The sequence below is a fragment of the Ptychodera flava genome, chromosome 9 (assembly GCF_041260155.1).
Source record: "Ptychodera flava strain L36383 chromosome 9, AS_Pfla_20210202, whole genome shotgun sequence".
Taxonomy (NCBI): Eukaryota; Metazoa; Hemichordata; class Enteropneusta; family Ptychoderidae; genus Ptychodera; species Ptychodera flava.
The window spans coordinates 33,795,686-33,822,596 of record NC_091936.1 but is presented as its reverse complement, the minus strand read 5'-3'; the positions used below and the strand labels follow the sequence as shown (position 1 = coordinate 33,822,596).

At 35.9% G+C, this 26,911-nt stretch overlaps 1 protein-coding gene across 1 annotated transcript in view; it reads left to right on the top strand.

The window, feature by feature from the left end:
- LOC139140761 (polypeptide N-acetylgalactosaminyltransferase 1-like) overlaps window positions 1-26,911 on the top strand; it is a 45,552-nt gene that overhangs the window by 15,426 nt on the left and 3,215 nt on the right. The window contains exons 2-9 of the mRNA XM_070710156.1: window positions 12,289-12,724; window positions 16,890-17,064; window positions 18,701-18,873; window positions 19,395-19,602; window positions 23,821-23,991; window positions 25,124-25,241; window positions 25,802-25,982; window positions 26,228-26,367. Of these exons, the coding sequence (XP_070566257.1) occupies window positions 12,547-12,724; window positions 16,890-17,064; window positions 18,701-18,873; window positions 19,395-19,602; window positions 23,821-23,991; window positions 25,124-25,241; window positions 25,802-25,982; window positions 26,228-26,367 (1,344 nt within the window). The 5' untranslated portion in view covers window positions 12,289-12,546. The remainder of the gene's footprint in view (window positions 1-12,288; window positions 12,725-16,889; window positions 17,065-18,700; window positions 18,874-19,394; window positions 19,603-23,820; window positions 23,992-25,123; window positions 25,242-25,801; window positions 25,983-26,227; window positions 26,368-26,911) is intronic.

Here is a 26,911-nt window from a genome sequence, read left to right as displayed (position 1 = left end):
GAACCACATGTAGATTCCATCACCCATCACTATATGGTGCCTATCACCAGGGTTTTGAATTTCATATCATACTAATCATCTCAAGCTGTTTCATATTTATCCCTTTTCTGCCACCATTACCCGGTTTATCGGTCCATCTTGACCAATTTTGCATTCACTGAGTACATGTAGCTTAGTGTTGACAGGGTGAAGCTGCACAAACTGCTTGATTACTGTCACCTGGCTTGACTGTCAGATACCATGTACTTTTGTCATCCAGTGTATTAAAGCCCCAATAGCTGCAAATGTGTAATAAACCGATCTCAAAATATCCCCCGTTTTCCAAGAGTTTTCTTTGAATAAGACCCATCAAAGACTGAAAAAGTATAGATCACTGTCATAAGTGTCAAAAGTGGCATGTAAATTCAAATGTATTAACATCATTTTATATTTCCCACCATTTTCAAAAACTAATCATATGAAAGAGAAAATAAAGATTATGACAACAAAATGTCAGCCATCGTGTGTTGTGCATTCAAGTAAATGACATCATGCTTGTTTCTGGTATGATCACGATGTGTATGTGCAGGAAACACTGTTTTTTGTACTTTTCGGTGGGCCACCATTTTTTTTAAAATGAGTGCAGCATCCGTTTATTATTCAGCCTGTTAAACGTGTAGGCATGGTCCAAATCAGTGAGCAGTGATACTTCTACATGTGTACACGTCCTTCAGTTAGCACATTTGCACAAACCAACTTTGGTTTGAAACTAAAATCATGAAAATAATGTATAAAATTCGCTGCTAGCTATTGGGGCTTTAAAGCCTCCTGTAGTGTTAACCTGAACTAACCAGTGGTTTTACTAACTGTTAACCTTACCCATTAAAATAGTAGTGTTTAATAGCCAACAGAGAGTGCCAGCATTCTAGTGTGAATATGCAACAAGTATAAGCACATTGTAATACTGGTACTAGTACATGAATCATAATACTATTTACCTACCAGTATTAGTGTACTGAGACTGCCCACAAGTATTGAGCTACTGTTTCTACAAATTGATTTCATCATACGGTATATTATAGAAATAACGGGCGACGCGCTGACCATTAACGTTTATTTGTGGGCAAGGGCGAGAGGAAAGCCAAAAATTAACGGGCGAAGGCTTGCCGAGCCCGTCAATTTGGCTTTCCTCGAGCCTGCGCCCACAAATAAATTTAATGGTCAGAGCAGAGTCTGTTATTTCCATTATATTATCAGTGAACCCAAGAAAAAACCGTCAAAATTTCCGTAAATTTCAGGAGCGAACACATCTGGGCCCCAGAAACTGAGCAATACGCGACGCACTGTCACGCGCGCTGTAAAAAATTGGCAAATCCGGAAATGTTTTTAAAAAAGTATCTCAACTTGACCTACAAGTGCTCCATTTTATTTTTTGATTGATTATGATTTATGTTTGAGCTGTAAAGTTACGATACTTTGAGTTGTTAATCTTATTATTCATATTCACGGGCATGTAAACGAACCATTACTGTGTATTTGTGGTCAGTCACGTGGTTCAGCTCGACCAATCAAAATGCGACGGGCAGGGCATGGTAATATAATGTTTGGTAGCTTGCTGCGACTAACCGGTAATATACATGTAGTTTTGTCCACCTAGAAGTGCTCACTGCTTGTGTTTACCAACTGTACACGTATTTTCAGTCAGTTACAGTAGTATTTTCAGTAGTTACAGCTTCTATAAGTATAAAGCTACTATGTCTATGTTAGCCTACACTCGAAGCTTTAATACAAGGTATAGCTACCAGTGTTTACTTACCATTCTTACCAATAACGTGCATTGTTTGGTAGCCAACTAGGAGTAACCTACCACTATTCAGTTCACTATTGTTACTATGAACTATTTGTGTAAACCTTTTACTTCCAATTCCCACTCCTACTTTACATGATATATTTACAATTGTACATGTATTTGTGTAGCTGATTGAAAATGCCAGTAAATTTTTCACAATTTATGTTTTTAATATCAACCATAATTTCCTCTCCCCGAAGTATGTTGAGATACTCAGTATTAGCTGGTCAACTCATGTACAGACTGTATTGTTATTGTTTACGAGTAAACTTTGGTCTGGATAGAATTCAAATGTAAACAATAACAGTTAGTTTTACATACACGTACATACATGTAGACAAGCCAAATAGTGGATGTTTCAACATGCTTTGGGAGTAGAACAAGAACTTACAATTGATATACAAAGTAAAAATAATGAAGATCAAAAGTTTAGAGGTACTGGCCCTTTAACCATGACTAACATGTGCATAACAGATACTGAACAGGCTGTGTATATTGTAAGTATGTTTAAACTTATATGAACATGTCGTGTATGGTATAAAACATTAACGTGTACAGGCCCTGGGTATTATTCAAAACACAATATTCATGACATGATAATCAACTTCATTTTATTGCCACAGCCAGAGGTTGAACAACTTTGATCTCCATTGATAGATGAAATGATATCACTTTCCATTGTGTGCAGCATGCGTGGAAGTTTTCTGACACTGATATGGCAAATAAAATGTGACCAGAATGGAGGGATTATAAATCAAGATTTTGATGAGTACCAGTACCTTTCAAAATGTGTATTTGTGTCATGAATCAGAAAAAAATATCACTGAACTTCAAAACTTTGTCAAAATCTTTTAACAGATACATGTAGGTGTAAGTTCACATATACAGAATTCATCTTTGTTTCCATGTGTTATTTTGCCAATGAGAAGGGTCTTTATGAATGCATGGACATAGCAATATCCATACAATTTGAATTATCATCAGACAAAAGTACTGAAAGAAATAGCTCAGATATTGAACACCACTACGTTTGGATTAGATCAGAATATTAAGAAATCAATTTATAACGAAAGTTTTAAACTGTAGATGACATGCCATTAACTTGTTTTATTTTCATTAATGGTATTTGATCAGGCAATTTCATATAAATATATCACTATTCCTGGCATTTTTTTAATAAGAAAAACAAATTTGTGAAAAAAGAAGTGAGAGAATTCTGGTATCTTTTAAAGGTCACGCAGACGATGGTGAAAGGTCACCAAGATAATGAGATTAGCTGGAAACCTATGCATACATATTTATTGTTTTGTCTTTTTCAGCTACTCATTGTATTGCTTCTTTGAAGTCTCTATGTATGACAATGGTTACTGTACCCTTTCCTTAGGGTAAAGAGTGTCAATAAAGTAATTAATTAATTAATAGTACAATACAGTTAATATTCAGTTTAGAGTGAAATGCAGACATTTAATAATTTTGTTCAACATGGCACACATTCAGTAAAACTAGTATTATGAAGAGATTATTTGCATTCATAAGCTGTTGCTGATCACATAAAGTAAAATCTTACATTACATGTGATAGATATTCACAATGGTAGTATATTTGATCAGTGATTCTAAATTATCACCCAGTGCGTGGACAGTTGGCCATGCATTGACAAGACACACAGCCATAGCAAGTCGTCGCTGATGTATAGACAGTTGGCCGTACATTTACAAGACATATTGTCGTAGCATATAGGCATTCCATTACCTCCACGGTGTTTATTACATCAAGACAGAGTTTTCTCTTATATGATGACATCGCAAAAAGAATCAAAGGAAATTAAGAATGTAGTGTCAATTTCCATACTGTAATGAAACAGACTTTTTTTAGAATGGCTGACATGTTGCAAATTTTGTGTACTATAAATAGATTTTCAGACAGCAGTTCATCTTCTTCAATGTCACAGTGATGGGATAGAGTGTATCAGCTGTTATGTAGACAATAGGAAATTGTATAGGAAGTATATTTCATCCTAATTTAGACTCTTTCTTTTCATTTGACACATAATTCTCCCAGTTGTTCTCATTACTGTAGCCTCACAGATAGATAATGTGGCCAGCAAAATGTCGTGATTGCCAAGCTTCAGGTGCAAAAATTGATTCCTCTACTTTAATTGTTTTGCATGTCAGTGACAAAATGGGTACAGGTGATCCCATGTAGCTACAGTGTGCACGGAATATAGAGTAATGGAATGTGCCTGCACAAAAAGAAAACTGCATCCAAATGCAAGGTGCCTGCACCTTGCGTTTGGATGCAATTTTCTTTTTTTATCTGGTTGTATACGAACCTAGACAGGGCTGTCTCATGCGTCATGCAAGTACATCAAGATGATTGGTTCAACTGTCATTGTTCGATAACATTGGATTTTTCTGTTTGAGCAATATAAATGATCCCTTTGTGTCATAATCTGAGTCTAGTGATTAAAGGAAGGGGTTGTCCAGTGTGTGGCAGTGCGTAATGATACCCATACGATGGGTCTGTTGTTATGCAAGACATATATCCCAACATATCTCTTGTGCATATCCAAAATTTTAAAATTATGGCTGAATCGAAACTTGTGACCACAGCAAAAGCAGCTTCATATAAACAAAGGGACGCAACCAAAGGTAATTCAGTAAAGTCTTGCGTTGATTGGAAATCTACAAACCTGGTGAACTGTGAACATGCATCAAAATGTTGAATTTGCTTGACATTTGCCAGATGTTTGATGTCAATTTCTGGGAATAGGAAATATTATCGAAAAGAAAATTATGTAGCTGCAGACAGGACAAAACCCTCCCTCCCCTCCCCCTCCCCCTCCCACTCCCCCACCCTAACTTAAGTGATATGTTGTCACATATATACCGGTATAACATTCATGCATGGCATATTATATACAAAGTATATTGTACCATCCCATTGGTACATGTATGTGCTCATTTGAACAAGAAAGTACAGTACATAGCTTTTGTTCTATTGTGTTTGCAGACACAAACACTGTGTATCCACTGAAGGACATATCACTTTGTAAACCTTTAAATTGAGCAGTCAGAACTTCTGGAGATTGGCTTGCTTCTTACATTTGAATTATTTTATGGGGTCTATCATGAGCCAGAAGACAAGGGGAATACTCATCTATGCCTTGGAGACCACATCAATGACATTTAGTCTTTCAGAATGTGATCGCTTGCTACCATGGTGAACAGATCAATTGATATATGATATGTGCCACGTGTTGGGTAGGACGTGTTCATTCCTCTTCAAGTATCTGATTCTGACGTCTCATTATTTTTTATTTTATGATGTCTATGAATCTTTCTGTCATGGATTTGATAGTCATGTGTCCCTGACATTGTCTGTCACTAGCTTGTACACGGAATATGTATCATGACTGTTAGTGTTAGTGCCCACAATTCTTGGATTTTATGGTGAGTTTGTGACCTTTCATGGGATATTAGGTGCAATGATGTGTCATTGGATAAGTTCAAATGTGTAGACATGCAGATGCAGTTGTCGTGAAAACATGTTATATGTAACTAGCTCAAATTGGAAATGTTAAAAAAAATTCTGGAACACTGGTCATATTGCTTTTGGATTTGGATTGTATAATACATAGAGGGAATATAGATTTGCCAGTGTTGCAGTGGTTTGTGTATATGTAGAATTTCATTCTCACTTTCATCGTTTTGGTCGCAAAATAATCTTCTCATTACCCTGATTATACAGTTTCAATTGTTGTAGATGTACAAAGGCAAACACATCTTTGTCTGATTCTTTAGTAATTGCTTGCAGAGTACATGTAGGTGTCAATATGCACTATGCAGCGCGTGTATATCTTCCTCAAATTTTATTGAATTCTTGAAATGTGTTTGCCATCATAAAATACAGCAGGTCGTTGGAGTATTATCCCACAGTGAATCATCAAATGTACATCCCAGCCATGTAGAGGTCACATGTTGTATTGCCTTACAAGTACTGTTCTATCATCGATTCAAATAAGAATGGCATTCGATGCGGAAGCTGATACGTGCATTTAAAAAGCATGACTGTGATTTGTGTGGCAAAGAAATCAAAGAAATTTCTGGCATCAATAGATTTGTTTATCATTGCGGGAATAAAGATTAGATCAGTCCTGTCCACGATGTGATCACTTTCCACTTGAATCGACTCAGATTTGATTCGCAATCTTGCATAATTGACTTTCACGACGGTCTAAGAAAAGCCGCACGTAGGTAAAGTGAGTGACGTTTGCATATTGTGTTTTCCAATAATAAAATGAGGACAAATACTCTCCCTTGCGGCAAATGAAAGCTGTCTGTGAATGCGATCTGATTTAATTTACTCGAATGCCTTTGCACAGCACAAATCAATTCAAAGTTCAATAAATTTATCAAAGCAACATATCACAGTATATGTGATTAATAGTGATATCAGTCAAAGTGAAACCAGACACAACGACAAATATTGATCTTTCCTCAGTGGAGGACTAGTTTCAAACACACACAGCTCACACCATGGCAATGTACACCTGAAACTGACAGTGATATTAACACCAGTAGACATACAACAGTCTACACGCACATTGCAATGTTGCATATCACAAAAAGTGAAATTGTACAAGTTTCAATGTAATATTCATTGATAGTAAGATCATATTATCGTTCAATAATTCAGATTATTGAAAAACCAGGTAATATTGAAGTGTACTTAGTAATCTTGTTAAGTGGTATTTTCGTAATTCCTAAAGTGTAGCCTAACAATGCAGATACATATTTATTTTTGCATATTAATGAGAGAATGGTGACATCACTTATGAACAGCTCTTTAAATCTGCCAATAGTTATATTTTTGGTATACTCCTACAACAAGCGTGTAATCAAGGGAGTGGCAATGTTAAGCTAAACAGTGTGAGGTCCCGTATGCCTCAGTAGCCATAGTTTGATATCACATCAGCTGAATTGTCCTGTCATGAAAGCAAATCAGGAAATGAAACACCTCTTTTCTTCAAAAGTCTGACACACAATCTTACTGTAATTGCAATGTGTAATACGTTTTGTTCAATTTCAATCGAGACTGCTTTGACGGTAATGGCGTCTAGCATAAGGCGGTGTCAGTAATAACTCAGAGATGTTCAAATATCAACTGTACAACTACATCATTGGATTTCATCAAAGCTTTCACCTTCATGAGTGACATTTCACCATGAATCAAGAGCTTGTTTACAATATCGTACAGGCTCTGTGTAATACCTACATCAATAACCTGATTTTCAATAGGACTGCATACACTGTTATGTGAATGCACACTGGTATGGGAATATGTTTTGCAATGTATGTTCAGTGTACATGTATGTATTGTTCTTTTCAAAGAAAATGTACGACATCTGTTAAATTGCATTGATACAGTCTGGTACATGTGTGTAACATGCACTCCAACATTTATCCTAAATTTATTGATTTCCCAGAACCAGTCAAAAATTTAAACATTGAACAGCTCCCTGTAGGAGGTTTCAGCAGCATCACACAGTATTTTTAAAAGTTCACCATCGCTATACCCAGAGGTACTTTCGTTTACAGGAAACGCATATGCTTTAACGTTCAGCTGCATTATCTTCCTTCCTTCCAAAGTTCAACCTGTGCTAGTTTCAGTATAGCTAGAACAGTAATTACTGTCACAGTTTGCGCCTGAAGAAACTATAAATATGAATTAGAACATTAAAAGAGTAGGAAATGAAAGGATTTAGCTCGTAGTAAATTTCTTATCATCGCTCCGAAAGGGAACAAACATTTTTGAGAGAGAGTTGGTTAGTTTTAAGAACACAAACATGGATCGAAAAGGTACACGTAGTACATGATTTGTTTTGTTGTACCAAAGGAGAATTTAGAGGGAACTGAATCAGTAACATTTAGAGGCAGAACAATTAAAGAAAACCAAACTCTGCCGCTACATGTAGTTTTACCGAATATTAAATCTTGTAGAACAGCCCTCAATGTTGATGCCCATTCAGTGTATTAAATTGACTTGGGACACTGTTGCCCCCTAGTTACCTTGGTTACTAAATCCGATGACACCAATAGTCAGAAAGTACTTTTTCCATGCCATCTGACAGAAAATTTGGTATTCATATTTCTCATGTAAATATTCAACAGTTTTGATAGTCTACAGGCTTAATAATAAAAAAATAAATTGCCTGAATATGTAGTTTTTCTGGTGCTCTTGGCAAGAGAGAAAATTTACTTTGACGTCAGGGAAGCAAATTGCCATCTGCTTGCAAGTTAGTGACTAGCCTGGCTGGACGAATCTGTTCAGTAAATTCCCTGTCCACTCAGCTTGGATGATTTACTGTACCATGAAGCGAACATTCAGCGACACTTTATGGATTAATCTAATGTCACTGAAAAAAATTGTATACTTTTGCACTCCAACCAACGACATGGGCAATTTTTATGAGAACATTGTCTAAATTTTATATCAGATCAGATGACAATTTTAAAACTGAAAAATTCAGGAGCATTACTTGCAGTATCTCTGCAGTGTACATCAATATGATATCTCAATGCTGAGTCATTTGTGATCAGATTCAAATGTATAAAAGCTAGTTTTCATAACTACATGTACTTTCACTGATTTTGTGCTGCCAAACAAGTACATTTACTGCTTGTGTTGCCTAAGGGTTACTAAGATGCAAATTATTAGCCTCTCCAATACAAGTTAAACTCCTTGTATAAAATATGCGATTGAATTGTCAGTGTTGACAAATGAATTCCGGTCTGGTCTGAAATTCAGTTGTCAACAATACTTCAGTTGTCAACAATACATGTATATTCATGCACAGGTGGAACATAAGCTAGTTTTGCATGATTTGGGGAAAAAGAACAAAAATGTGTATTTTACTGGCAGAAAAAAATAACCGCAAAACCCTGAAAATTACCGCTGATGAAGCTTCTTTATAAACAAATTACTTGTGTCTTTGTATCATGTTTTGAATCTGTCGTAAGGAGAGGAAATCAAGCTTCTTTAATTTCTTGAAGGACACTACACGCACTGAATGGTAATATCATTTAAATGCAAATTCAGGATGTTGAGTGACTTTGAAAATCACCTTGACACCACTCTAATATGCTCAAGGACATGGCATTCTGTTGGTTTATTTTGGCTGGCTGTTTGGGTATTCAGCCAAAACCTATTTGCATTCTTATTGATTTTGCCTGGTATGTTGTACCTGGTTGGTAAAAAATCATGTTTACAGTAACTGTTTTTACGAGTCTTCAAATGTTCAAATCCTTGTTAAAATGTAAATATAATTATATGACACAATTGCCTCACTGGTTTTAACTATTTAACTTGACCTGATGGTGAAGTATGAACTTGGCTTGATAAGAGTTCAAATCAAATAGCCTTCCCCTTTCAATAGCTATTGTGAAGAAGGGACAGTAGCTGCGTTGAAGTACAGTCTTATGATTTTCTGTCCAAGCTGCCCATCGAATCACCAAATTTTAGTGCATGTTTATCAAATCCTAGTAAATTTTTTCCAACTTTTCACAAGAATGTGGTGACTTTCTGTTTCATGTCTGAAGTGAAATGGCCCTGTCTAAAACCCTCCTGCAATGGCCTCGTCCTCCCACTGATAATTCTGCCCAGGCCCTCAGAAGACTCAAGGGCATACCACTATAGATGTACCGGTAGTTCTATGTAGAGAGTGGGGAAACATCGCTGTGTAGTGGTGCCCGGAATTACCTGTTAGAGTGATCCGTTAGATTATTTAATGATTTCTTCCATGAAGCAGATGAGTAATTACCCAATGTGAATGGATGGAGAAGATGATGCCACTGAAATAGACTTTAAAAGAGATGTAGATTATAGATTTCCACTCCCCAGGGCCTGAAAGTAACTTTAAATTTTCCATTGGGAAGTTTGATAGATGTAGGTTTAGCTGTAGGACTCAAACACTGAAAATGAAGATAGACAGAAAAGTTAATAAGAAATGCTTGGTGAGTCCAGGACACATCCGGATGTGAAAGCAGATTAATATCATCTCACTTTCATTATTTACTCAATGTCTGACGGTACATGTAGAAAGATCTCGCACAGGAAGAGATATTTGGACTCAAAAACTTTTCATAATACATTTCTGGTCTACCACTTTTGGGGGCTCGTTTTGAAGCTCATTGAATGAATGAAGTTTTTACTGGTTTCTTTTTGTGAAAATTGAAAAAAAAATTTTTTCCCATAGAGTTACCAAAGGGATGGTGGCCGTTTTGAATTTCAAGTGTTGGTAAATATTTGTTAATTTGTTTCCCTAGTACCAAATTTTTCAAGGTGACCCCCTTACATGTAATTTTTGTGCTTGATTTCGAAAGGGAATGGTTTAAAATTTCCTTGAAGAAAGTTTTGGCAAAAGTTTAAATCTATAAACTTTTAAGAGCGAACTACTTTAATGATTAACTTTATTCAACTTGTAAAAACAGTGGGCAAATTTCCATATCGCTAGTGGATTCTGTATGTTCAGCGGGAGCCACGTAGAACTGTCTATGAATGATAAATGACACCTCAGTCAAATTTCAGTGAACAAACACATATTGAGAAACACGATACGTGTGACAAAAGTATGCTTGTTGTATTGTTGAGTTATAATACCAGCACAAGCTTTCATTCTATATTTTTAGATTACCAGTATATTTTGAGAGACTGGGCATGCAGTCATTCCGGAATTTACTCACTGCATTGGGCTCTACAAATATATATATTTAGCCTGTGCCACATACTGAGTACATTCACTTCAGGCAAATGTCGTAAGGGTGAACATGCACACTCTGAAATCAAATATTATTGTTTCCATCATAATAGAAGAACATTACACTTTCCTGTGAATCATTTGTTGTGTTTTGATATAAAATTGACGGCAGTATCACCATCACTTGTTGGAAACATAAGTTGTTTGAGTTGTGAATCCCTTCATGCTTGCATACCAATTGTACCATCCAAGCTAGGCTGTGATACATATGGCTATCATATGCTGTTAACACTTGCTCAGGTCAAGTTCTGAAAACACCAGTCAGTATTCGTCTTGAATTTGCATGATTTTCATTAGGAGTAAGAGTAAAATAATTGTGAAAGTCCAAAGTTGATGACACGATTGCTGTTAATTTTTTATGATGTTAATGTTGTTTGAGAGTGAGTTTTAAAAAGGCTATCTACATGTATGATGACCAGGTAAACACAAGCATACACCTATCAATTGTATTACTCAGTGAGGCAAATGTTACATACCATGAAAATACTTGTTCATTTGTAGCATTATGATGAGTATTATGGAAAACAGAAAATATCAGATGCTGAAATACATGTACTTTGAAACGTCTTTTGAGCTAGATCCTCTTTGAGCAAATTTAGCTAAGTCTGTTCACTCCCTAATTTAAGATGCCACCAGTTTAAAGTTTTCCCAATGTTTACTGTAGTTGGGATGCATTTGTAACAAAATTCACACCTGCTGATCGAAATGAAATCCAAAAAAACTGAAAAAGCATGCAGCTATCAAAGTGTTTTACAGTAGTGTACTTTAGTGTAGTCTGTTTGCATAGACACTTTAGGTTGAAGCTTAAAAATCAAAGTAGATACAGGTATTCATCTATTGCTCTGCATTAACAGATTGAACAATTGCGAATGATGTCCAACATACATGTATGGACATTTTGTATCACAGTGGGCAGTTGGCTATGTAGACTCCAGACTACTTGTTTCAAAAATGTTGAACTAATTACTGTTCAATGCAACTAATGCACTTATACATTCAGTTCAGTGTGGTTTCCTGCACAGGTTACGCTGTCAGGTAGGATATTCCTTAAAAGTTGGATTAAAAAAAAAAATTATAGTTCAGTGTTTCGCCCCATATATGTATATGTTCAATGCATTACCATATTTGAGTTTAACAATCTTCAAGACCACAGTGATATGATTTCTACCTTCTATGGTTTACATTATGATTAATAAATTTTAAATGGAGTCACAGTATGGCTGTGTTTTGTCTCCCATTCCATGTGTGGCCATGCAACCAAATCCCACAGTTCCAAACTTTTTTGACTTGTCAGTGTACAGAAGTAGTACCATAGAGTGGGTCCGCATTATAATATCACCTTTTTACAGCAGAACTAAGTTACGAAGGTTTTCAGTAAATTACAGAAAAACAACCAGCTATCGAAAGCTACAACATTTTGTCAAGAGACAGCTAAACATACACGCAGTGATTTTCAGTCTTTCGTTCGCACACTGCATTATACATGTATATTCCAGATATTCTTTTTTACGTTGTTTGTCTTTCATTTGACGTTAATTTTTTATCCAGATTCTATACAAGCTAAAACAACACTTTCCCATCTTCTGAGGATATGTCATCTAGTTTTCAAGTGTCTTAATATGTTTATTTTTATCTCTTTCAGGAAACCTGTTTGTCCAGTCGATGGAATGCCAAGATGAAATTATCATGAGTATCCATCTATAGATGTATTGCTGTTTTCCAAGATGATGTAATGATACGCATCCCAGGACAGCGGGTCATCAATTACCCTCCGTTTGGCGTTTGCTTTTGAAGATAACATTTGATGAGGATTAGTGAACAGAGGCTGAGGTGGTGATTTGTGGAACCGTGGAGTGATTGCACTGAACTTTGAAACAGACGCTGAAAATATTACAAAATCATGACTAGTAGACGTTTTATGTACTGCAAAGTGGTTCTTGCCACGTCAATGGTGTGGTTCCTGTTTGATGTCATGTTGTTACTTTACTACAGTGAATGTAGCAGTCTGAGTACTAGGTCGAACTGTAACGATGAGAATGGTGGACCGTTGCCAGGGGCACCAAAGAATAGCAAAAAAGGTAAAGTACCATACAGTGATCTTACATTTTGTTGAATGTTGTCATCTCATTGAAAAGCTGATAGCTTGTCTGAGCCAATAGCTAGTAATATGTATCATTGTTGTTTGTTACAGCCTTACATGTATATTACCGTAAAAACCCTTTTAACTGAATCACTCTGTTAATTAGACCACCCTATTTTTCTCTCAAAATGTAATTTTGTTTTACCCTTATCAATTCGACCACAGATGGAAATTGGGACTTTCTCAATCTCTAATAATTTGACCAACCAATCATGACAAGCTGTTTTGAACATTTCATTTTCGAGGGGTGTGTGTGTGTGTTTTAACTATGTACTATGAAACATCCATTTTGTTCAACTACTGTATCTAATAAAGTATGGACTTTATAGATATGTAATGACATTGCCTTGTTCCGTTCATTCACCTGTGATGATCATCAGCCTGTCAAAGATCTAGTTCCATGCATAATGATCTGCCAAAAGTATATATCAATACCAATTGACAATATTCAAATTCAGTCTTTCAGTAATGTGCACAGCTACAGGGTGTAATACCTCTATAGTTCAATTTGAAATATCAATGCCCTTGCGGGTGATGGAATAATTAGTTTGATTATGTAGTAACTCATCAAAAAATTTAATTTTTTTGTCAGATATTATTTTGTGACAGCTGGTCTAATCGCAAGGATGTGCTCTCTGGTGTGGTTCAGTGAATTTGAATATGACATTATTGTAACTACAGTAGTTCTAAAATACCATTTTACCCAAACCGGGGTGTAGATGTATCTGCCACAACTTTAGCCTTGTATCTCATCACTCCCTTTACGTGAAAATTGACAACGATTAGCTTTGTATTGTAACTGAATGGAGCCATCTATTGAAGATATACCATCTGTTGCCATGTGTTTTACGAGCCAGAATAAAGTCAACGCCCCCACCTGTAGCGTTTGATGCCGCCCAGTAGTAGGCATGTACTGGTACACATGTCTGAGGGACCCTTTTATGGTGATTTCTGTAATACCTCTGAGCATCAGCTTGTATAATTACACCACTGACTCTTTGTAGAATGGTTAAGGTAGTACATGCCTTGAAAGTGAATGACTTCAACTTTTGCTCAAACTTTCCTCAATGAAACTTTCAACCATTCTTGTACCGAATCTAGAATAAAATCAGGGGTCACCGTGCAAAGTTTTGGTACTAATGAAACGAAGTACCTGACATTTACCTGACATTGAAATTCAAAATGGCCGCCACCCCTGTGTTAACTCTATGGAGAAAAATAAAATTCTCAATTTTTGAAAAAATAAGATGAAAACTTTCTTACTCCAAGAGCTTTAACCCTTTCACCCCCAGTTCCCTGTATACAGGTCCAGCTTTACCATAGAAAACAATGGATTTGGGACAAACCATGGTGGTGAAAGGGTTAAAATGAACCCCCACAATTAAAAATTTGAGCGTCTGAATATCTTCCCTGAGGCGCATTCCACCTTGAAGCAGCATTCTTATCCATTAGACTCATGTGTAGATAATTCTATAGATCATCGACTTATATTATTGTTGCCTGTAATGCTTCAGCAAATCCATCTGTTAAATTTTCACGAGCTCGTAGGCAGCAAAATACATCAATATTCAGCAGCTTTAATTTGTCTTTTTAAAGTGTTTCTCGTTCACGATGGAATGTGGTAGAAATTGTCAGTTGAAATCTAATTTGTGGGCCGTTTACCTTTGATTCTGGCTGCTGCAATATGTCTGACTTTTCTGGAGAGTTGTGTAGAGTGTATTGAAAGGTAAAAACAGAAATTTAACCACAAATATGATGTAATTTGGACAAACTGCAACAAAGGAATTTGAAGAGCGTGCAATCAGCTCAGTAATAAAACTTGTCATAGGCACTGAGTTCATGTTGACATAACTCTAGTATAGGCATTTCATGTGGGAAAGTATGTTTGATGTAATCCTCACTGTATCTTGGTTGAAATTTAATTTCCTTCTTGTCACCAGTTTGTACGTTTTTGAAATATTGACAGAAATTGGTATGTGTGTGTTCACTGGTTTGACTTTCTCCAAAGTAGCCACTTTATTTCCGATGTATGTTACCAATTCTTGGTCAGAAAAATTCTACAGTGGTTTTCCCAAGTTCATTTCCGTTATCCCAAAATTTTGCCAGGAACTCCATGCTTGTTGAAGAAAGTCGGGAAAGGAAAAGGAAAAGGGAATCTTACTTGCCTTTTTTATTGATGTTTGCTGGCCTTGATTACTGCTTCGTGTGATGAAAGTTACTTTATTTCAAATTACAGAGAATGTTATTGATCATTAAATTTCCCTGCTTGAAGTAGTATGATCAGCACTTCATTGTTTGATGTAATCGTGTTGCCACAGCAACTAGCTAAAAATGCAGTGCAACACAAAATCAATAAACTGGCAAGCAGCCGCCATTGACTAAGCTTGTCTGTTTACAGTCTCGGAAAACTGCTTCGGGATATGATTTTCAGTTCTTGACTGTAGAACATGCATTTGTGTATGCAATAATGTGTATGTAGTGTGGATTTTTAACTTCAGGAAAAGTGGCTGCCGTTTAAATGACTGTATACATTCATCTTGATGAAACTGTGGAGGTCGTGACTCAGCTAACCATCCTGCTACTGTATATCATGTGTCTGTGATTGTGTATTTAGGGGAACGAAAGCTCAGGGCGGATATGCAAATAACTGAAAAACAGAGCAGCAGGGATTCCACCTCGTAGTTCACCAAGGGGGAAATTTGTTTCCTTGGCAACCATTTCTTAGTAATTATGTGGTCAGGTCGGCAGCTGCTTGTCTTCTTGAAGATCTGTGTCCAAAATGAAAGGACTGCTCAAAATGTTTAAAATTTGATGAAGTTTTAGGCTTGTGAGTTAACAATCTCTCATTATCTCCTAGTAATTTGTAGTGTCTACTTCAACATGATGTGAAGTTTATTAATTCTGAAATATTGCAACTACTGGTTGCTCAGTTCTATTGAGGTAGTCTCCTTCAATTCAAATAAAGCATTATAAAAAGAGGCAAAAGCAAGGAAATCCTTACACGTATATCTGATTTATTGATTTTATCCTGTCAGGCCTGTCAACCAATGAAAAGCTGTATTGAGCCAAATTCACCAACTTGGCATGGTATAGTATAGGAAATTATGTCACTAAAAATCATGTTTGTCATATCTGTTTTCAAGGGCCTTTGAATGTTGAATTTTTTGTTTAATTGCAACATATGGGACATGTTATAAATCAGTGATCTTCTTAACCAACTTTACCTGATAGTGACATATGAACCTGGTAAGACAAGGGTAAAACTGAAAGGAAATCAAAGAAATTCATGCATCTGAATTAGAAATCTAATGGCGACTACAAGTACCTCCCTTTGATGTAGATTGCAGAATAAAATTACACATGTATCATAAGTGAAATATTTGATTTTGTCCCTGTGGACACTACAACCTCTGCCCAATACATGTACATGTATTTTGTCATTTCATAAATTTTAGTTCTTCAGTAAATGATGTGGAGCTTATCAGATAGATGGATTGTCCTCCATCATCTGTTGTCGGTTAACATTCATCTTTTTCTCAGGAAGTGCTGGTTCCATTGCTTTGAAATGTGGTATACAGGTTCTTAGTGTTGACCTTAGTCAAAGCTGTTCAAATTGTGGAAGAATTTGCATATTTGTAATTTTTGGGCAGTTTTTCCCATTTTTGGTAAAGAGATATTCTTCTTTGAAACTGCTCATCCTATTGCTCTGATATTAATATGCTGGTTGACCTAAGTCAGATTTCTTCAAATTACAAAATTTACATATTTGTATTTGTTGACACTGATATTCTGTACTTCATGTACACAGTAATATTTCATACCTATCCCTCATGTACACAGTCTAAAAAATCCTTCACATTGCAAACAGGAGCGCATATCATCATATTTTAAGTTTGAATGCTCCAGAATTTCACCTTGTGAAATTTTTAATTGTCATTTTGAAGCAATTTATTCCCACCAACATTTTAATAATTGTGCTGATAACCTCTTATTGGAAAATGACCTTCTGAGACAAAGTAAATGAGAAAACAAATGTAAGATCAGATGCAGTATGCTTGAACTTAACCTCCCCTCATTTTAATTTTTTTCTGTTCCCGTTTCAGATTCCAATGGGCAGGTATATGATCCGAATGCCCCGGGTGAAATGGGCAAAGCCGTCATTATACCGCCAGAGGATGAGTTGCTGAAGAAAGAAATGTTTAAACTTAATCAATTTAATCTTTTAGCAAGCAATAAAATATCAGTCAACAGGTCGCTACCTGATGTTAGGATGGATGGGTAAGTCTCCTGGCTTTAGGTAGTATGCGCCTCGAAAGTAAAAGACTTAAACTTTTGCTCAAATTTTCCTCAACGAATCTTTCAACCATTCACTGTCAAAATCAAGAATAAAAATCGGGGTCACCATGCAAATTTTGGTACTAGAGAAACAAATTACCTAAGATTTACCATTATTTGAAATTCAAAATGGCCGCCTTCACTGTGTTAACTCTATGGAGAAAAATAAAATTTTCGATTTTCAAAAAACTAAGACAATAAAAGTTTTTCTTATTCAAAGAGCTTCAAAATGAACCCCCACAAGTGGTAGATCGGAAAAGAATGTAAAAAGTTTGAGAGTCCAAATATCTGTCTCCAAGGCACATTCTTACACATTGGTATTTCCCAGTAAATGTTAAGTCTGCTCAATGGATAACTCTGAGTTGATTAGTTGTTGAGGGAGAGATTCACCAATATTCATTTCAAAAAGCCTCAATCATCAAATCCTAAGAAATTGATAAAGCTTTGCATCAAAACTCTCTTCAGGATCAGATAAGTGCATTCATTATACTGCAGTAAATTTGTGATAATAACTGAGTTTTACAATAACGGTTATGATGACTGAATTCTTCCGCAGTGTTTTCCAGTCACTGAAGCACCATAAGTATGCCTATTCACAACAAAATGTGTTCCCTGGATTGAGATATTTTGGCTTGAAGGTCTCCTAAAATTTTGTACAATAGTGATTACTAGTCTGTTTATGCTCGGTCTCAATTATTGTGTTTTGTACAGAACACTAAATTATCATACATATTGTCATACATATTATCATACATATGACATAGTCATACATGTTCACACAGAAAATATCATACATATATACATTTATGCTATACTCCCCAAAGCATGTTGAAACAGCCACCATTTACTGCGTCAACACAGCATCCATACATGTAAAATATACAGGTACTGTTATTGTTTACATTTTAATTCTCACCCAGACAAGAATTCATTTGTCAAAAATAACAATGTAGTCTACACGTGTACAGGCTGAGTTGACAAGCTGAATACTGTGTATCTCAACATGCTTAGGGAGTAGAACAATAAACTGTTGTTGACATTAAAAACAAACGTAGTGAAAATTATTATAAGTTACAGCTAATAATGATCCTTGTAGTGAAATTTGCAAATTAATTTATATTACTTGATCGTCTGAAGTTTAAATAGTCTGTAGGATTCTTTATAACATGTCTGTCTGAAATTTTTTTCGATGTTTTCTGCCTATATTTTGTACATATTTTCATATTGTTCACAATCTAAGATAGATGAATATTTTCCATGGACAATGCCACAATCTCTGGATTTGCATACCGAAATGATAGTCAGTAAAGGCCTGTGTCAGGTAGATTGTCTTGCCAGGAAATTTACATTACGATTTCAATGGAAAACAAAAGGCTATGACACCTCCATGTTCTTCTTACAGACTACAGCAAAGTAGATCTCAGGGATTGAGTCCCCGATCTTTAGACTTTGCAGAAATCAGTGCTTGTTTGTCATCCTCCTTACATCAGACACACCAACTTGAATTTGAAAATTGTGTGTATTTCTCATGCTACTTCTCATGTCATTCATTTCTTTCTCTTATTTTGTTTGTTTGTAGTTGCAAAAACAAGAAATACCCTCCTGTAAGCCAGCTGCCAACAACTAGTGTAGTTATAGTATTTCACAATGAAGCATGGAGTACACTTATAAGAAATATACATAGTATTATAAACAGATCTCCTAGAGAACTCTTAGAAGAAATCATCCTTGTTGATGACGCCAGTGAAAGAGGTAAAGTACATCCAATTGTTCCCTGGTAAAATTAATGTTTGTAAGGTATGCTGATCTGTAGTTTCCATGGTGATTTCTGTAGGATTTACTGGTTCTTGATGTATTATAGAGTAAAAGATGATTAACTTCTTGTTACAGATGAAATGTACCCTGCAGAGGTTTGTTCAACTTTCTTCCAAAAAAACCCCAAACATTTCATCCTTCACTTCAGTTTCCATATTTAAATTCAATATTTCTTTATATATCTCCCTAAAGTGGACAATGATAATTGTGACTCAAGAAAAGGACGCAATATTTGAACTTGAAAATCTGCAATTAATACATTCATTCACTAGTAACTCAGAATTTAAGAGCCAGATTGCAGTTGAAACAAGAGAAAGTTTACCTCAGGTTTACCTGCCAGCTGGTGACTTATAATGCTGACCAAAAGGTAGTTATCTTTCTCTGATTGCTCCCAGAGGCCAAAAAAAATCAGAGAAATGAAAAAACCTTCATTAAAAACTATTTTTTCATTACATCAGATTTCCTTGGCAGGCAGTTAGAAAACTATGTCAAACAGCTGCCTGTCAGAGTTAAAATAGAAAGAATGGAGAAACGAAGCGGTTTGATTCGTGCCAGACTGCGAGGAGCCAGTGTCTCTACAGGACAGGTTTTGACGTTTCTAGATGCTCACTGTGAATGTACTACTGGTTGGTTAGAACCATTGCTTGCAAGGATAGCTGCAGACAGGTAAGTCTACTAGAACTTCTTCAGGTTCCTATCGGGTCAAGTTCATTAACCCTTCTCCGGGGTCCTATCAGGTCAGGAACTTTCTTAAACTTTATCCTGCCAAGTTCTTATGCCATCAAGTTCATGTGTCACAATAAGGTCAAGTTTGTTAAAGCCAGTGAGGCATAACTTGTCCCGTATGTTGCATTTCAACCAAGACTAACATTTGAAGACTCCTTAAAAAAATAGATGCTGTGAACAAAATTTTTTATATTCTTAACCCGCTATATTATACCATACCAAGTAGGTATTTGTACATACAGGTCTTAGCTTAATACTTTTGTTCACAGACTCATGAAATGGAAAGTGATGGACTTTGCAGAATAAGGGTTCAACATAATGATTTTTACTGACTTTTCTTGATAGTGCCGTTTGTACATTATAGTGTTGTGTGTCACTGTGATCTCATTGGTATCTTGATCATAAAAAGTTCAGTGTAAAACAAAGTAACGTCTGTGTGGCCATTAAGTTGTGCTGCCCAATCAGTACATCATACATGTACCTGCTTTGTAACAATCAGTGACTGCCGTGGTGTTGTCGCCAAAACTTTTATCATTTCTTAAGAAATATTTTGTTATGGCTACAAAGCATTAAAATTTATTCCTTTAAAATATAACTTTTTTGGCTTTTGAAGTACTTGCTAGTATACTTGAGGAGCTTGCTCATAGAATAGTGATTGGTGACAATAGTTAAGTCTAACCAAGTTGAAAAATAAATATATATATTCATTTAGTGTGTTGTCATTGCATCGTGTAGAATTCACAGATGTCTCAGTATCATCTTCCATTTGTATTTCCATTGATGGAAATCCACTAATAATTAATGTATAGTACAGGAGGAATTAACTATAATGACGGGCAACATACAGATGATAGCTGCTAAGAGAGAAGCCTATAGCTCATTTTAGACATCTGTTGATCACTGGTGCCAATGTTTCTTATGCTAGAGATATATCAGTCTTATGGTAATTCTCCTGAGATGTACAACTTTACAAGTGCTAGATATCCATAAACAAAATGTGCTGTTTTTTCACTCTTTTCTGAAGTCAAAACTAGGAGTAAATATATAATTTTGAACAAGCTAACTCTGTTCGTAGAGTACTTGTGTAAACTTTTCCCTGCCCATAGGTGATTTGTTTTACTTTGTGCCGTGATACTGCCATGGGATTCTCCTTGAACAAGACAATATTAATCCCCTTCCAAATGTCATAAGTTCACATTTAAAAATCCACCCTTTGATATCAGACAATACTGTTGAAGTCATGCCTCTTTAATATAACATCAGCAATCTGTAATTACATGTATTCATGAAGCCTGAAGCAATGGGAAGGACTTCCAAAACTAATTATATCGGTTAATTAAATTTTAATCCAGAGCCAGACTTTCAAAAGAAAGCTTGTTATCAACCGCTGGGAAAATAAGCTGATAGGGTCTCAATGGGGAATTCAGCATCAGTTTTATCAGGTCAATATCCTGTCCTTGTCTTGAAGCGAAAACTGATGTCAACTGTTCGGGTAACTTCTTAACTCCACTGTCGAGGGAAAGCCAGCATACATCAACCATTAGGATCATTTGCTAAGATTTTAGCATTTTAGCTAACATTTTCAGTAAAAGGCTGATGTCAAAGATCATATATTTTTAACCTGTCATTAGAGCAAAGCATACATCAACTATCAGAGTAACTTGCTGATCCCCCTGTCAAGGCAAAAGCGACCGTACATGTATGTTAATTTTTAGGATACCTGTAATTTTCTCATTGTGCCTTCAAGAGAAAACTAAAGAAAGCTTAAATTTATAAACAGGGCAGTTTGCTAACCTAGCTTTGGGAGAAAGCACATGTCAAAGTTTCAGGATATCTTGCTATCCTCTGTCAGGATATAGTTACAGGATAGCTAATAACTATCATCAGGATAACTTGAATATCAGTTATCAGGCTAATTTGCTATTACCCCAGTACCTTCTATGGAAAGCTGATATCAGCTATCAGGCTAATTTGCTATTAACCTGCCCCTCAGAGAAAGCTAATATCAGCTATTTGGCCAATGTGCTATTATCCTACCTTTAATTGAAAGTTAATATCAGCTATCAGACTGATTTGCTATTATCCTACCTTTTAGGGAAAGCTAATACATGTATCAGCTATTGAGCTAATGTGCTATTACCCTACCTTTCATGGAAAACTAATACCAGCTATCATGCTAGTTTGCTATTGTCCTACTTTTAAGGGAAAGCTAATATCAGCTATTGGGCCAATGTGCTATTACCCTACCTTTAATGGAAAGCTAATACCAGCTATCAGGCTAGTTTGCTATTACCCTACCTTCCATGGAAAGGTGATATCAGCTATCTGGCTAATTTGCTATTACCCTACCTTTTAGGGAAAGCTAATATCAGCTATTAGGCCAATGTGCTATTACCCTACCTTTAATGGAAAATTAATATCAGCTATCAGGCTAATTTTCTATTATCCTACCTTTTAGGGAAAGCTAATATCAGCTATTAGGCCAATGTGCTATTACCCTACCTTTAATGGAAAGCTAATACCAGCTATCAGGCTAGTTTGCTATTACCCTACCTTCCATGGAAAGGTGATATCAGCTATCTGGCTAATTTGCTATTACCCTTCCTTTTCAGGAAAGCTAATATCAGCTATAAGGCCAATGTTGTATTACCCTACCTTTAATGGAAAATTAATATCAGCTATCAGGCTAATTTTCTATTATCCTACCTTTTAGGGAAAGCTAATATCAGCTATTAGGCCAATGTTGTATTATACTACCTTTAATGGAAAATTAATATCAGCTATCAGGCTAATTTTCTATTATCCTACCTTTTAGGGAAAGCTAATATCAGCTATTAGGCCAATGTGCTATTACCCTACCTTTAATGGAAAATTAATATCAGCTATCAGGCTAATTTTCTATTATCCTACCTTTTAGGGAAAGCTAATATCAGCTATTAGGCCAATGTGCTATTACCCTACCTTTAATGGAAAATTAATATCAGCTATCAGGCTAATTTTCTATTATCCTACCTTTTAGGGAAAGCTAATATCAGCTATTAGGCCAATGTGCTATTATCCTACCTTTAATGAAAAGCTAATATCAGCTATCATGCTAATTTGCTATCACCCTTCTTTCCACTGAAAGCTAATATCAGCTATCAGGCTAATTTGCTATTATCCTACCATTTAAGGAAAGCTAATATCAGCTATGAAGCTAATACAGGTGAAAGTTCTCATCAACAATCAGGCTAATTTTTTGACCTTACAGTACATGCACCTCTGTTGTTTCCAGTTGGCAATCGCAGTTTCAAACTCTCAAATATGTAAATTATAACTATCTTTTATGATCCCTATGATGAAGAATTTGTATGAATACTTGAGTTGTTTTACATCAGATATTTTATGGTACAGAAAATGAACTTATTTTATCTGCTTGCTCCATTAATCTTCCTCTTCACCTCAGTTTGTTTTATAAGTGTTATTTATATTTTGTAGATGAAAACTATGAATAATTTAATTTGTAATTTAAAATGTGCAATAAATCAGCTTTCCTGTGAGATTTCACCGCATCAAGTGTTCTTTCTTATCGTGCTTCTGTTAGAAGGATTAACACTTTGAACTACATGGTGAAATTAAACTCATGATTTATTTTGCTTTCATGGTTATTGCTAAAAAGCATCGTTTGTGAAGGGATGAAGTGTGAAAAGTCATGAGTCATTTGAGAAAGTTTTGCGTCTCACTGTATTAATTCATACTTGTATGCAGATCATAGGCTGTCTCTGGATAGACATGTATCATGTGACAGTGGTGTCAACAATGAACACATCAATCCTTTCACACTCACTTCCCTTCAGTAGCTTCAATTTTTGCCAGAAAAAATGTGTTTGTACTAGGTGTGTGTGCTAGTGAAAGATGAAATTTCTGGCTTTCAAGAGAACATGATTAGACCATGTAGGTGTGTTTCAAACTCACTTCCATTTTACTGAGGATTTTCTTGTATAACTACAAGCTGAATATCAACTGTGTGTCTTGTCATTCTCATGTATTTGTATACATGTCATATATTGTCTGCAGTGTTAACTCCTGCCATGGTACCCTTCTGTCACATATGTAAGTTCATATAGTCAATGTGTTTAACATCAGTCTCTGTGTTCTCATTCCGTCAATTCTTTCCAGGTCCACAGTTGTGTGTCCCATCATTGATGTGATTAGTGATGAAACGTTTGAGTACCATGCTGGATCAGACATGACGTATGGAGGCTTCAATTGGAAATTGAACTTCCGATGGTATCCCGTTCCTAAAAGGGAAATGGAACGACGGAAAGGTGACAGAACGGAACCTTTAAAGTGAGTTTGATACGTCTTGATGTCTGTTCAACTTGATACTCGCAGTGTAAAGATTGATTGCCTGTAGGCCGCAGAGAAAAAGTGTATGGTTTCTTAGATGGTTTGGCAAGATGAGAAATTCTGGGCAAAATATTCATGAACCAAAAATATTTGATCAATACACGGAGTTAAAAACCCAAACTACCTTTATCAGTATATTGAGTTAGGTGCCAAAACTATTTAATCAATATATTGCTGGAAGAATGCTGTCAAAAATGGGCAGTCTTTGCCAAAACATTCAGCTTTCTTTGCCAGCTCATGATCCTGAGGTACATGTATGCAGCTCATTCTGCCGGAGTAAAAATCTATAAATCAGCAAGTAAAGGATGATAAAAGTTGGAGATCTGTCCATAGTCTGCCTCTAGAGGGATCACTAAATGACAGCAGGGTACAAAGAAATGATTTCTAACATAAAATAAAGATAACAGTCATACTGTCTGCAGACAGTGATTTAATTCCACTTGTAAATCTGAAGTAGCCTGGATAGTGATAGTGGTGGAGTGAGAGCTTAGAAATCTGATGTGGGCTGCAGATATTATAGAGAGCTTAGCAATCTATAATGCAGGGCATATCATGTACATGCATGGCTATCATATACATGTATAAGCTGATTCTTGAAATGAAGGCATTAGTGTGAGTGTAATAGTATTAGCATCTGATGGTGTTGTATTATTCATTGTGTACTTCATCCAGATTTAGAAAAGAGATGCAGAGATAGAAAAACAGACTGACAGACACGTACAAGTAAACAGTCAGAGAAGGGGGTAACAGCTAGCATCCCATTTTTGGCTTTGTCCATCTATTGCCATGTCAAGCTGGTTATAACTGGTATTGCATAACATGTCCCATGTAGTGTGTTTTGATGGACTTGACCATTTCAAGCCTCTGAACATGTTCCAATACATATATTCATTTTCTCTGTCACCTGGATAGGAAATATGCAAACACAATGATGTTACTGACTTGACTTCTAGAGATAGTATGTGTCAGAGTGATCTTCATGATAACATGACTGTACATTGATTTTGAAAACGTGTAAAGGGTTTATAATCAACTGATATTCTTTCCTTCACCTCTGCCACTCACTGTATAGTACTCCAACAATGGCTGGAGGTCTCTTCGCAATAGACAGAGATTACTTTCAAGAGATAGGCACCTATGATGCAGGGATGGATATCTGGGGTGGAGAAAATCTTGAAATGTCATTTAGGGTAAGTGCGATTTTGTTAGTTAAAAAATGACCGAGATTTGTCTGAGTATATGTCTGTAACGCTACACTTGTTGACTTGGAACAATGTTGTGAACGCGAGTTTTTCCCCCTTTTGATATGTATGATGTAGCTGATTGAAATAGCGCCCTCTAGTGGCATATCCTTATGTACAACAGTTTTCCCGTTCTCTCAGTTTACCAATGTCAGGCCTCATGATTTGGCTGTGGCAAAATCACTGTTGAAGGGCAAATAATTTGACAATTATATGATATACAAAGATACAATGTGTTAATTATTTGGTTTGCATCTTATGATCAACTTATAAGATGCTTTATTTGATCTTAGTATGTCAAGGTTGCTTCATACTGTTGGCAACTGAAACTTCTACAGATAAATTTATATTTCATAGAGACAAATTTACAATTTACATTACAAGTAGTTTTCTTAGCATATACTAATACTGTGGATATCTTTTGATCCTGTTATTTGTGCTTCCATGGTGCCTTTCTCTGCCATAACTGTAAATTAGTAATCAGTTTCTTATCGATATGCTTATATTAGATATGGATGTGCGGAGGAACTCTTGAAATCGTGACGTGTTCACATGTAGGACATGTCTTCAGGAAGACCACACCATACACCTTCCCTGGTGGCACTGGTATGATAATCAACAAAAACAACAGACGGTTGGCTGAAGTCTGGATGGATGATTTCAAAAATTTCTTTTACAAAATTTCTCCAGGTGAGAGACACTATTATCAGAGTTGATACAACAGTAATATGCTAGCTAGTGACGTTATGATTTTAAACAAGAACAACAGTTTTGATTAGATATGCACTGAAAGATATTTTCAAGGTAATAGTTACTCACCAAAATGTCTCTCTGTCTAGGTCATGTTATTGTGTCAATGCATTGGTTATATACAGCTGAAAACTTTGTAATGTATGAATGTTGTTTTCTATACTTTTTCTGTTTTTTTTTAACAGGGGCAAAGAAATCTGAGTATGGTGACGTCACATCTAGGAAACAGCTCCGCGACAAACTGCAGTGCAAAAGTTTTCAGTGGTATTTGGAAAACATTTACCCAGAATCTCAGTTCATGATGGATTACAAAATGATTGGAGAGGTGAGATAAGTGATATTTCAAGTACATAGGTCACTGTTTCTGTAAAATCATCTCAGTGACTGTGCATTCAAATTAATATGTCATTCATTACAAAAACAGAGAAACCTAAACCTAAAGATCCATTAATGAACCCAGGGTAGAAATCATTTTGATGAAATACAGATCCCATTTTCGTGTTTTAATATTTTGTTGAGTTATTCCACAAACCACCCATCTAATCTATCTAACACTTGAAACACAGCTCATTAGCATTGATTTATGCCAATTGTATCAGTGAGTAATATTTCGGTATGCATGTTTGGAGATAAATGACTTATTAACAATGGAGTATATTCGTATACCTGGGTTGTGCTCTGTATAAATCCATCAACATAGAACACTTGAGAGATTTTAATGTTGAACACATGATACAAATGTGCACAAGTACTTGATATCCCGGCCTTGAACCTATAAAGACTCCTGTAGAGGCTTGTTCACACATCAAGGCTCAATAATCATTTTCTTGAAGGGCTTGTACATCATTTCTTGGATGCTGGGTACATCA